Source organism: Schistocerca serialis, chromosome 6 (assembly GCF_023864345.2).
Source record: "Schistocerca serialis cubense isolate TAMUIC-IGC-003099 chromosome 6, iqSchSeri2.2, whole genome shotgun sequence".
In the NCBI taxonomy this organism is placed as follows: Eukaryota; Metazoa; Arthropoda; class Insecta; order Orthoptera; family Acrididae; genus Schistocerca; species Schistocerca serialis.
Genome location: NC_064643.1, coordinates 304,390,468 through 304,402,605, shown reverse-complemented (window position 1 = coordinate 304,402,605; position 12,138 = coordinate 304,390,468). Strand labels below are relative to the sequence as shown.

Sequence of the window (12,138 nt, the reverse complement as noted above, 5' to 3'; positions counted from 1 at the left end):
TGAAACGCAACTCGCACTTTCCTCGCATGAAATACTGAAAGTTTTGGATCAAGGCAGTCGGATAATGTGGTATTTATTGACTTCTGAAAAGCATTTGAATCAGTACCACACCTACGCTTATTGTCAAAAGTACGATGATATGGGGTATCAAGTGAAATTTGTGACTGGATTGAGGACTTTCTGAGAGGGAGGACACAGGACAGTGAGTCATCATCAGATGTACAAGTAACTTTGGGTGTGCCCCAGGGAAGTGTGTCAGGACCCTTGCTGTTCATGTTGTATATTAATGACCTTCGAGGCAATATTCATACTAAAATCAGGCTTTTTGCCTACTGTCTGAAAGAAGCTGCATAAATATTCAGTCAGATCTTGATAAGATTTCACAGTGGTGCAGAGGGTGGCAACTTGCTGTAAATGTTTAGAAATGTAAAATTCTGCACTTCACAAAATGAAAAAAAATGTGGTATCCTATGACTATAATATAAATGAGTCACTGTTGGAACTGGCCACCTCATACAGATATCTGGGTGTAACACTTCATAGGGATATGAAATGGAATGATCACATCAGTTCGCTCATGGGTAAAGCGGGTGGTAGACTTCGGTTTATTGGTAGAAAACTGGGGAAGTGCAATCAGTCTACAAAGGAGACAGCTTACGAATCACTTGTGTGACTGGTTCTAGAATATTTCTCAAGTGTGTGAAACCCATACCAGATAGGACTAACAGGGGATATTGAACGTGTACAGAGAATGGCAGCACGAATGGTCACAGGTTTATTTAATCCATAGGATAGTAGTAGTAGTAACCTCATGTATAGATGTAGAAATAGTTAGCACACTGGACTCACATTCAGGAGAGCAGTGGTTCAAATTCACTTACACCCGTCCAGATTTAGATTTTCTGTGGTTTCCCTAAATTGCTCCAGGCATCTAGATCTACACCTACGAAGATACTTTGCCTGTCACTATATGGTGCGTGGCGGAGGGTACCATGTAGCACTACTTGTCATTTGCCTTTCTGTTCAATTCACAAATAGAGCAGGGGAAAAACAACTCTCTATATGTCTCCGTATGAGCTGTAATTTCATATCTTATCTTATCTTCGTGGTCCTTTCGTGCAATGTATGTTAGCAGTAGAAGAATCATTTGGCAGTCGGCTTCAGTAGCTGGTTCTCTAAATTTTCTCAATAGTTCCTCAAAAAGAACATCACCTTACCTCCCTTTTGAGTTCCCGAAGCATCTCTATAAAACTGACATGTTGTTCCAACCTACCGGCAACAATCTAGCAGCCCGCCTCCCAAGTGCTGGGAGGGTTCATTAGAAAAAGACATGGCCAATATACTTCTTCATCCATGAAGCATTCCAAGCTGGTGATCTGCTTCTAATGAGTGCAATGTCATCAGGACATTAAACTTCAATCTTCCTTCCTTAATTTACTATCTTTCTGTAGTTCTTTCAGTTTTAAACTGCAACTCATAGCCAATAAATTGTGGTTGGAGTTCACATGTGCCTCTGAAAATGTTTTTCAATTTAATATCTGATTTTGAAATCTCTGTCTGTCTCCAAGTATCTTCTTTCATGAGTATTAAATCAAGTATTAGCAATGATTAAATTATGCTCTGTGCAAAACTCTACCAGGTGGCTTCTTCTCTTTGATTCCTTTCCCTCAGTCCATGTTATCCTACTATTTTTCCTTGTCTTAATTTTCAACTGTCAAATTCCAGTCCCCGAACATAATTAAATGTTCATCTCCCTTAACCATCTGAGTAATCTCTTTTTACCTTATCATACATTCTTTCAATCTCTTCGACATCTGTAGAGATAGTTGGTGTATAAACTTGTGTCAATGTGGTGGGCATTTGTTATATGTCTGTCTCGACTGTGATAATGTGTTTGCTTTGCTGTTCATAATAGTGTACCCATATTCATATCTTCCTATTCATTATTATTCCTACTCCTGCATTAACCTTAGCTGATTTTGTATTTATAATCCTGCACTCATCTGACCAGCAGTCTTGTTCTTCCTGCCACCACGTTACACCATATCCAACTTCAGCTTATCCATTTCCCTTAAAAATTCTATAACCTATCTCTAAGATTAAGGGATCTAACATTCCACATTCCTTCACAGAGAGTGCCAGTTTCATTTTTCTTGACACCATTGTCCCGAGAGACCCGAATGGGGGCTATGTTGTCTCCAGAATATTTTACGCAAGAGGACGTCTTTATCATTTAACCATACAGTACAGCTGCATGCCTTCATGGAAAAATAATAACAGTAGTTTCCCCTTACTTTCTGCTGTTTACAGTACGTGCATAGTGAGGCCACGTTGGCTAATGTTACATGGCAGATCAGTCAGTCATCTAGACTGTTTCTCCTGCAACTTCTGAAAAGGCTGTGCACCACTCTTCAGTAACCATAGGCTTGTCTGGCCTCTCCATAGACACCCTTCTGCTATAATTGTACCTCTGGTATGACTATCTGTATTGTTGAAGCACACAAGCCATTGCAGCTCATCCGAGGGCCATGGTTCACAGAGGAAGCCTCCATTCAAATACTTTGTTTATTTTTAGAGGAAGTTGCATCTATAGGCTCTTTCTTCTTTGGAATCCAAATTAGTTACTTAGAACAATATATTTTGCATCTTAGATTGCAGCTGATTTTTTCCATCATTTTCGACAGGATTAGAAGACTAAAAGTAGGTTGACAGTTTCTTGTATCTTCGCTTGACCTTTTCTTGTACAGCTGTTTACCTAGTTGTACTTGATAGTTTGCTACCCTATTCAAAACTTTGCTTTATTATTAGAGTTAGTAAAGAAGCTACAGTGTGATATACTGCTTTTATAATTTAAATGTGTATCCTATCCCAGCCAGCAACTTTTTTGTTTTAATGATTATCTACTATAAAATCTTTCCCTGTTCTTTTTTTCAATTCTTAATGCACCCACCTTCTTGATGAAGTCCAAAGGGATTCTGAAGAGATTTACTTTACTCTGTTAAACTATAATGTCAAGATCAACATTCACAATGTTATGAAGAATTCGTTTAAACATTCATCAATTTGAGCTGTGTTCACTATAATGTTACCACCTAGTTTAATCATCTTACAATAATTTATTTATGTGTAACTGTTGCAAATCTACAGTCTTAGACCAGGCCTGCCCCTAATGGCGGTGTTTAATGTTTGAATATTCTGAATTAAGGTCAGTTGTTCCTGGAATATTCTTAGATGCAAACCTTAAATTCCATTTAATGAGACAAAAAATACATTCTCTCTCTCAATGTATATCTCCAAGATTTCTGACCAAACTGGAGGTACAAACAGATAAATCTCCTGTGTTAACTTCAGCTTAACTTTAAGACACAGTAAAGTAATCCAGGTTGTGTATTTAGTTGGAGTTTTCTCTGTAAAATGAAGTTTGTAATCAAAAAATCATAAAAATTCTAATTCATTGCAACAATTTTGTAACATTTTCTTATGGCTGAATGTTCTTAGATAGTGTATTTATTACTGCATAGTCATATTGCATGTAAAACATATTTATTTGGTAGTAATTACTAATGTACAATTCATCCTACAGGCAATTACGGCTGGATATTTCTATCACATTGCACGGCTTTCAAAAGGTGGTCAATACAAAACTGTTAAGCATCAGCAAACAGTTATGATTCATCCAAACAGTGCCTTATTTGAAGACCTGCCTCGCTGGGTGCTTTACCATGAATTGGTGTTCACTACTAAAGAATTTATGAGACAGGTTAGTATTTTACAGACACTGTCCAACACTACACCCAAGAGCCTTAGGAATATTTATTATGTTAGAAAAGCATCAATCAGCATGTTTATGTAACAAATTTGTGCCTTTTGAAGGTGGAGTCAGAGTGAAATAAATATCATAATTGCCACAATTTTCTGATGCATATAATAATGGAATGGAGAAATATTATTTCAACGTTTCATAGAACTCATTAATATAAGAACTGTAATCAAAGTCTGTACTCTGCTGTGTATTGTGGTATGATGCGGCAGATTTACCCCTATAGGACTGTATTCCTCATCTGTAAATCTTTGTATATCTGGAAACCTTATCTGGATCATGAAATTTGATCTCAGTAATTAGATTTACAACACAGGTAAAGGCAATAGCTCTCTTTGATCATGATGAACAGTTAGTTAGGATAAATAAGATAATACCTTACAGTGTAGGCATTCCTCCATGGAAATTAGGTAGAATATAATGACTCTGGGAAAATTATTTTTATGAACAGTTTAGACAAGATTACCTGGGATGAAAAGTATAAGGAACCAAATGCAAACATAAAATTTAATCTATCTCACAAAAAATTCATTTGTTTGAAATTACTTAGAAGTGGCATAAAAAAAACCACGTAAGAAACTATGGATCACTGGAGTTAATTAATGTATCCTGTGAAAGAAAAAGTTAATGGAACTTTTGGCAGGAACAAATAAAAGATCCTGCAGTAGTTGCATGCTGCAAAAACTGTTCAAAATTATTTCAAAAATTAAAGAGCATGCACATTATGTCAGAGAAAGAGCAAACTTAAGTCTGTATGGAATGTAGTGAAGTTAGAGGAGGACAAGAAGTCTTAGAATAAGAGAACATCACCATTGACATAAATTGAATCAGTCAAAAATGTAGCAGAAAATATAGAAACAGGCAAATCTCATAAAATTCAGTCATTTGGTTGCCTCGCACGCTTCTCCTTCTGAAATTAAGAAAATTATATATTATCTCAAAAATAAGAACTCACCTGGATTTGATGGTATTTCCAACAGAGTACTAAAAGACTTGTTCCCATATAATAAGTGCTGTCTTCCCCGAAATAAGTACTGCATCACAAACCCAGGGCACTTTTACAAAGAGGTTGAAAACTGCCATTGTTAAACTCCTCCACAAGAAAGATGACACAAGAGATGACAATAACTACCAACTCATTTCACTACTCACAAAATTTTCCAGACTTCCTGAAAAGGTATGTTTTAGAATAGTATCCCACCTGAGCTACAATAGTATCCTCAATAAATCACGTTTGGATTTTGGAAGAATTGCTTAACTGAGAAGACCATTTCCATATTCAGTCACCAAATTTTACAAGCATCAAATAATAAAATAGCATCAGTTGTTATTTTCTGTAACATATAGAATGCATTTGACTGTGTGAATCATAATATTCTCCTAAGTAAACTGAGGATACATGGAAATGATGGCGTAGTCAACCAATGAATAATGTTATATTTAACCAACAGAATGCAGAAAGTTGTACGTAATAATTCAACCAATGTAGAGATTCTTCTGATTGGGGAGAAATCACATTTGGGAAAACACAATGCTCAATCTAGGCTCACTGTTGTTTCTCAAATGACCTTCATCTAATGCAGGGTGTATACGACCCGGAGATCTGGGAGAAACCCAAGAATTTTTCATTGTTTTAATTTTCAGTTAATTTTTTGTAATTTTGACTGGTGAGAACTGATACTCTAACAAGGGATATTACTGTACCCCACTACTGCAAAATAATACTGCAGCAATAAAACATGAATGAGAAAGAAACGAATATAAAATTTAAGTTGCGAAGGAAATGCGCCATATGCAACAACAAAACACAGTGCTCATACAAGCGGACAAATTGCCTCCAATGAGCGTGACATCACAGCTGTTACATTAGATTCATTTTACCAGTTACGAGTGGCCTCATGTGCAGGCGCAGTTGAGTCTCGTGTGAGTAGTACCTTCTCCTACTTCTGGCTACAAAAATGTAGCTGTTGGCTATGTAAGCAGTCACAGCAACTTGCTAGATGCTACTGGGAGAAGTTTTACTGGCGCGCCTAAGCTGCCAGATTCATGCATGCCCAGCAGACCCAGATCTAAGGAAGGGGGTGGGGAGACGGCAAACCGAGGGGGGGGGGGGGGGGAGCACATTCATATTCTTGAGGAAAAAAACCTTGTTTCACAAAGTGCCTAGCATCCAGCACATGTTGGTCTATCGATTATTTATATGATTTTGAAATGCATCCCTGTTGGTTTTTGAACATTTTTGAACACATTCTAAGTTGATTTCTGAATGAATCATAAGTTGATTTTTGAATGCATGCTTAGTGAATATGATGTCTCTGTCACGGAATCCTTGTCGCATCTAGAAATAAACTTTCCTGCGGACAAAAGGGGACGAGGCTATACAAGCTGAGCCGAATAAACCCGAACGGGTGAATATCAATTGCTGTTTGTTTATGTGGTTGATTGGGTGTGGATTATTAGCGTTCTAATAATTATTAGCAAAATCCATAGATTCAAATTACCAGAGTGGAATTAAACGACTAACAGGAGTAACAGGTAAGAAAGATTACGTATTATCTTCCCAGTGTATCCAACAAAATGAAATTTTGACAGAAAATTTTTGACCAGATCGCTACACTAGTAGTGGCCAGTTGTGCTGTCCCTGGCTAGCAGCCTCTGAAGTTCTATTCTGGAAGTAGCATGGAAAACACATTGTTCAAACATGTAACAAAGCCTAACCGGAGAATAATCGTGGGATAATTAAGCCAGTGATTCTGACAGGGTTAGTGAAGTTAACCGGCGAATAAGTTTTGGCAAGGTTAGGAAGAGTTACGGGATTAGTGATGACAAGATTGGTTGTTAGAATGAGGAAGGAGAAGAAACGAGGACTCACACAAATTATGGAAGAATATGACAATTCCAAATTTATATAAAAAATTTGTACAACTACTTTTCGATCTCATGCTTGAGAACCCGGAGTGTATGAATGAAATGTGAAACTATTTCCCAACTTAAAGCCTTTTGCTTGTAGTAGGCCTAATAGGCATTTGATATTGGTACTTCATGAATTATAATCTGTCATGTTATAAAAATGACCATTTGTACCAAAACAGTCTCCTTTATTTGGTGTGTGTTTCAATTGCTGCAGTATTAGATTAGATTAGATTTACTTTCATTCCAATTGATCCATAGTGAGGAGGTCCTCCAGGATGTAGAACATGACCTATTTTGTTTCATCCAGCAGACGGTGACAAAATAGATGCTATCAAATCGAGAAACCACACCAGTCTTGGGCACTATTTATATTAACCGCTTTTTCCATGTTAAACAACGACCTGTCGATTTTTCATGTAGCAAAATGTTTGACGAACAATGATGAGTAATAGATTCTTTCACAGAAAGGAAAGCATGTCATGTAAAGCTGTAGCAAAGTTAAGAGGAAAAAATGCTGGGAGCTAAGGATTGAATAAATGTGTACTGTCTTGCTTGTCTCTTGTCTTTGCTGGTTAATTTTATGTCAGACAAAACAGGAAGTTAATAGCTAATAGGCAATAAAGAGTGCAAATTTGCTGAAGAGTTCTTGTTCTCCCAATTGCAAATAATCCCATTCAGTATTAACTGCAGTCTTTTTTTTTTTTAAGAAAAGAAAAGAAAAAAATAGGGGGCAGGATGTCAAAATGTCAAACCATCCAAACGGGAGCGGGAGAGGCACCGCAGGACATTCTAATTTCCGCTGTCCTGGATATAGTTTGATGCCATCCGTTACAAAATATACATGTTTCAATTCCACAGAGCGAAATACAGTGACTTGCGATAGAAGAAAGCTGTGTGAAGAGGCGTGGCACTCCACTTTGGCAGACTTAAGATCAAATAACATGTCTTAGACTTCCTCGAACACATATGTTTTATGTATCAGACTTCTCAGAAAGATGTGCACTACAAAATGAACTTATTTTTAAAAATTCATTTTTTTTTTTTTATTATTATTACTTTTTTTGACGTCCTACCTCAGATGCTTGAGGGAGGGGGAGGGGGAGGGGCCACTATCTAGTATTGCACCGGTTTGGAAATATTGTAGACTTGGGGCTGATACACAAAGCAGTGTGGGTTAGAGTGGGGAAGTGGCTAGTCTCCACGTGATCCGTGTTTACATTTAGTGATTTTGCTGTTTCCTATTTGTTTACTGCTCTCACGTCAAATGAAAACAAAAAGGATTTCTGTGGCCGGGAGCTATCAAGTGAATTAAAATACATTCACATAATTATGGAAGGCTACAATATGTTATTAGTTTCAAATTTTATTTTATTTCTACCTTCCTGACAGTCAAGCATTAATCGCCTTGCAGAACAATGAAGCTATTTTTGTTGGTTTGCTAAACAAATTTGGCTTTTATTTATTTTTCCTGTTGAGGCAGTCAGTGTGTTTGAAATGAAGTGTTTAATTCCACTCTAATGGCCAGTTTCAACTGTGTGCTGCATTTCAAGTGCACATTTTTGTCTTCTAGCACATACGACGTTATGCCATAATAAAGAACCAAACATGAGATAATACAGTACTGGTACTCCAAGAAAATTTACATCCTGAAAACCACACTGAAAAGCTTAATATCAGGTCGAGGCCTACTTAATTGGGAATTTGGACATACGAATGTGCCCTTTAAGTATGCGCTTTAGATGTGCACATTTTAGTATGGTTCACGAAATTCCGATGCTCTTGGGGGATCCTCTTATGTCTTTAGAATGAAATTTTCACTCTACAGCGGAGTGTGCGCTGATATGAAACTTCCTGGCAGATTAAAACTGTGTGCCGGACCGAGACTCGAGTCTCGGTCCGGCACACAGTTTTAATCTGCCAGGAAGTCTCTTTGTCTTGTTTCTTTTATAACATAATGAAAGATCTTTTAATGTTTTACATGTATGAACATACGGGCTTCCTACGTCGTCGTAGCTGCACAAGTGTGGTGGCGCCTGTTATCTGACGCTCTCTGGCAAGTGCTGAAATGAACATATTTTTAACATGTCGAGGGAAAATATCGCGAATGGTGGTTTGAAAAGCATTACGTTCAACGTAAATTTCCTTTTATGCAAGTTGAACCATGTGCGAGAATGTATGATGAATTTCGTAAATCACAGAGCTTTTGACTCTCATTTAAAAATCAACTATTTGATGATGAGCCCTTTAGAAGAATTTTGGACCCAGAAAATGAGACATTTATGTCAGTATTAAAAATTTTACTGGCTCATTTGTGTGGTATATCTTAAAATGTAACATATGCAAAAAAATCAACATGATTTGTGAAAGTTTAGTCTCTCTTGCAGTTTATTAACCTTGGAGACCAATATTATATGTGAAAGCTTTGCTTTTCTTGTAGCTTTGCTTTTCTTGTAGCAACACTATGTATGTTAATTTAAACCATTAACATTTTCCTGTTTGTGTGTTCGCACTACTTAACAGTGATGTTGCTATTGGCTGACTACAACATGTACCCTATGCTCTTTATATCCGCTGTCATCAGCTGGTGAGATCATGTGACATGAGCTATGGTGGTGTTACAAGAGCGCATCACAATCTCAGTTTCAGTGCTTCAGAAAGTAATTCGAATTCATCCTTTTGTAATGCAAAAATATGCAGCATGCATGTTGCTGCAAATCAAAGGTCTTTCCAAAACTTGTTTTTTTTTCCCTGGCATTCATTTTCTAACGTGCCAGGAAATTCTACACCCATGTATAAAACCATAACCACCCAAAGGATTGATAAGTTTTGCAGTTCCAAGGGAAAATATACTGTCACTTAACATAGAAAAAATGCGTTTTCTCCTGGGAGAAAGTTTATTTTTAACTGGGAAATCTGGGAAAAAAATCCGAGCATTATTTTCCCTTGTCCACTTATACACCATGAACAAGCAAAATTAGTTCTTTTGCAGATGATACTAGTATTGTTATCAGTCGAAACATGTATACAGTGTTCTTAAAAGTATTATTGAGTGGTTTTCTGCAAATGGTCACCGTCTAAGTTTCAAAAAGACACAGTGTATTCAGGTATTCAGGTGTACTGCACCAGTGGTGAGGAAATAATGGCTAAGGTGGCAACTTTTAAAAAAAAAAAAAAAAAAAAAAAAAAAAAAAAAAAAAAAAAAAAAAAAAAAAAAACCATTTTTGAGCTGATAAAATAACTCACTTCAGCCACATTTGCACTTTTAATCATAGCAAATCTTGGAGAGAGACAAATCAAAAAGTTGGGTTATTTTGCCTATTTTCCTTCAAAATGTCGTATGGAATTATATTCTCGGACAACTCATTGTGAAGGAAGGAAGGAAGGAAGTCTTCATTGCTCAAAAATGTGCTGCAGCAATAATATGCGGTGCTCACTCACTATTATGTTGCAGACATCTGTTTAAAGAGTTAGGCATTTTAATTACTGCCTTGCAGTATATTTATTCTCTCATGAAGTTTGTTGTAAATAATTCATTGCAGTTCAAAAGGAACAATAATTTACATAATTATAATGAGAGAAGGAAAAAATGACATTCATTACTCGACAGTAAGATTGTCTTTAGTACAAAAGGTGCAAGATGCAGCCATCAAAATTTTTGATCACTTATCCAGTGATATAAAAGTCTGACAGGCAGCAAAGCAGGGGGGTGATTCTTCTGGAAAACCTTGAGAACCTGGAATTCTCAGTAAATCACAGGGAATTTCAGAAATTTCATAAAATCTCAGGGAATTCTATGTTTTTAACAAAGCATTGAAGTTTAATTTTATTGACTTTTATAAATGACAAATTTTAAAATATTTAATTTTTAACATTGTGTAAATTATGTGCATATTATTCCATATATGTATAAATTATCGATAAATTTGAATTATCCTGTTTTTGGAAACTGCCATATATAAGATTGAGTAGTCACCATGCAAAGTAAATAACTGCTCCTTGGAAACTCCTATTTCATAGAATAACTTCTATTTTTGTAAAGTGTAAAAGGTGATGGGTAGGAATTACCAACTTAACATATAGAGAAAAAGAAGTTGCAAATTGTCAGCATGTAGCCATATTTACAACATCAAACTAACCAACCAACTACATAATTTTCTTTCAGGTTTTTGCATGAAAATGATCAGACATCGGTTTGCATTTTTCTGGATTGTTTCAGTCAACATAGTTGCTTACCATGCATGTAGTTACCATTAACTTTTACAGGGCATACCAGTTCCTATAGCAATGAGTGTAGATGTAGATGTGTGTATAGGAAACACAGAGCCATTTTCAGGAAGACTTGTTTCTTGAATAATTCCTTCCTGATATACTTATCACTTTACTTTAAGAGTATTCACTTGCAAGTATCCATATCGTTACAAGTATAGCTGTTTCATACTCGTTATTTTACTTTTTCAGGTTACTGAAATTGAAAGTAAATGGTTATTGGAAGTAGCTCCACACTATTACAAACCACGTGAATTGGAAGACTCTACTAACAAAAAAATGCCAAAACAGATTGGCAAATCAAGAGCAGAACTGGGAGACCATTGAAGATATATCATCACTTATGTTGCACATTGTAACTAATAATTGTATTGCATTGAACTTCTGTTTTGTATTTGCATTGATGTCTTTAGGATATATTTGAAAAAAAAGGAAGAGTACAAATTATGCTTTTGAATAATACATAATTTATAGGAAAATAAATGTTGTATGTATTTTTACAATTCCATGTTTTTATATAGCTGTGCAACAACTACTGAAAGTACCAGTCATTTTTTATGGCACAGCACATTTCCCCAGAAAAGTTGTAAAGTCTGTGCTGGATTACATGTATTTACTTTGATCATACTAAAGTTACAGTAAAATCATTTGCACCTTGGCATCTTAGACTTCAAGGAATTGCCTCACACACATTGTGCTATCTGAATTCATGCTCTGCAAACCACTGAAGTGCATGGTGGAGAATACTTCACATTGCCATCCATGTGTGACGTTCAGGAAGAACGACTTCTTTAATGCCTCTGTGAACTCTGTAATTAGTCTAATATTGACTACATGATCCAGACGGGGGTCGTGCAGGGGACTGTAGTACATTCCTGGATTCCTCCCATAATAATGGTTCTTGAAGCTTTCTATGTAGCCCTTATTGAGATAGATCAAGCATGTGACAGTTCAGATTTCTTAACATTTGTGTGACACTATCCTACTTCAAGTAAACTGCAGTACTCCTTCAACTGTAAATTTTAAAATCTTTATTAAGCTACTGGTTTCTATGTTACATTACATTGTCATCAGACCCCTGTATGAATAACAGTAAAATCAAGTGTAACAGTCAACAATAATGAAGAGGACATTTATAT

At 36.2% G+C, this 12,138-nt stretch overlaps 1 protein-coding gene across 1 annotated transcript in view; it reads left to right on the top strand.

The window, feature by feature from the left end:
- The window catches only part of LOC126484274 (pre-mRNA-splicing factor ATP-dependent RNA helicase DHX16), a 111,433-nt gene extending 99,931 nt beyond the window's left edge, over positions 1-11,502 (top strand). The window contains exons 15-16 of the mRNA XM_050107697.1: positions 3,584-3,760; positions 11,192-11,502. Coding sequence (XP_049963654.1) covers positions 3,584-3,760; positions 11,192-11,326 — 312 coding nt within the window. The 3' untranslated portion in view covers positions 11,327-11,502. The remainder of the gene's footprint in view (positions 1-3,583; positions 3,761-11,191) is intronic.
- The last annotated feature ends 636 nt before the right edge of the window (positions 11,503-12,138 follow it).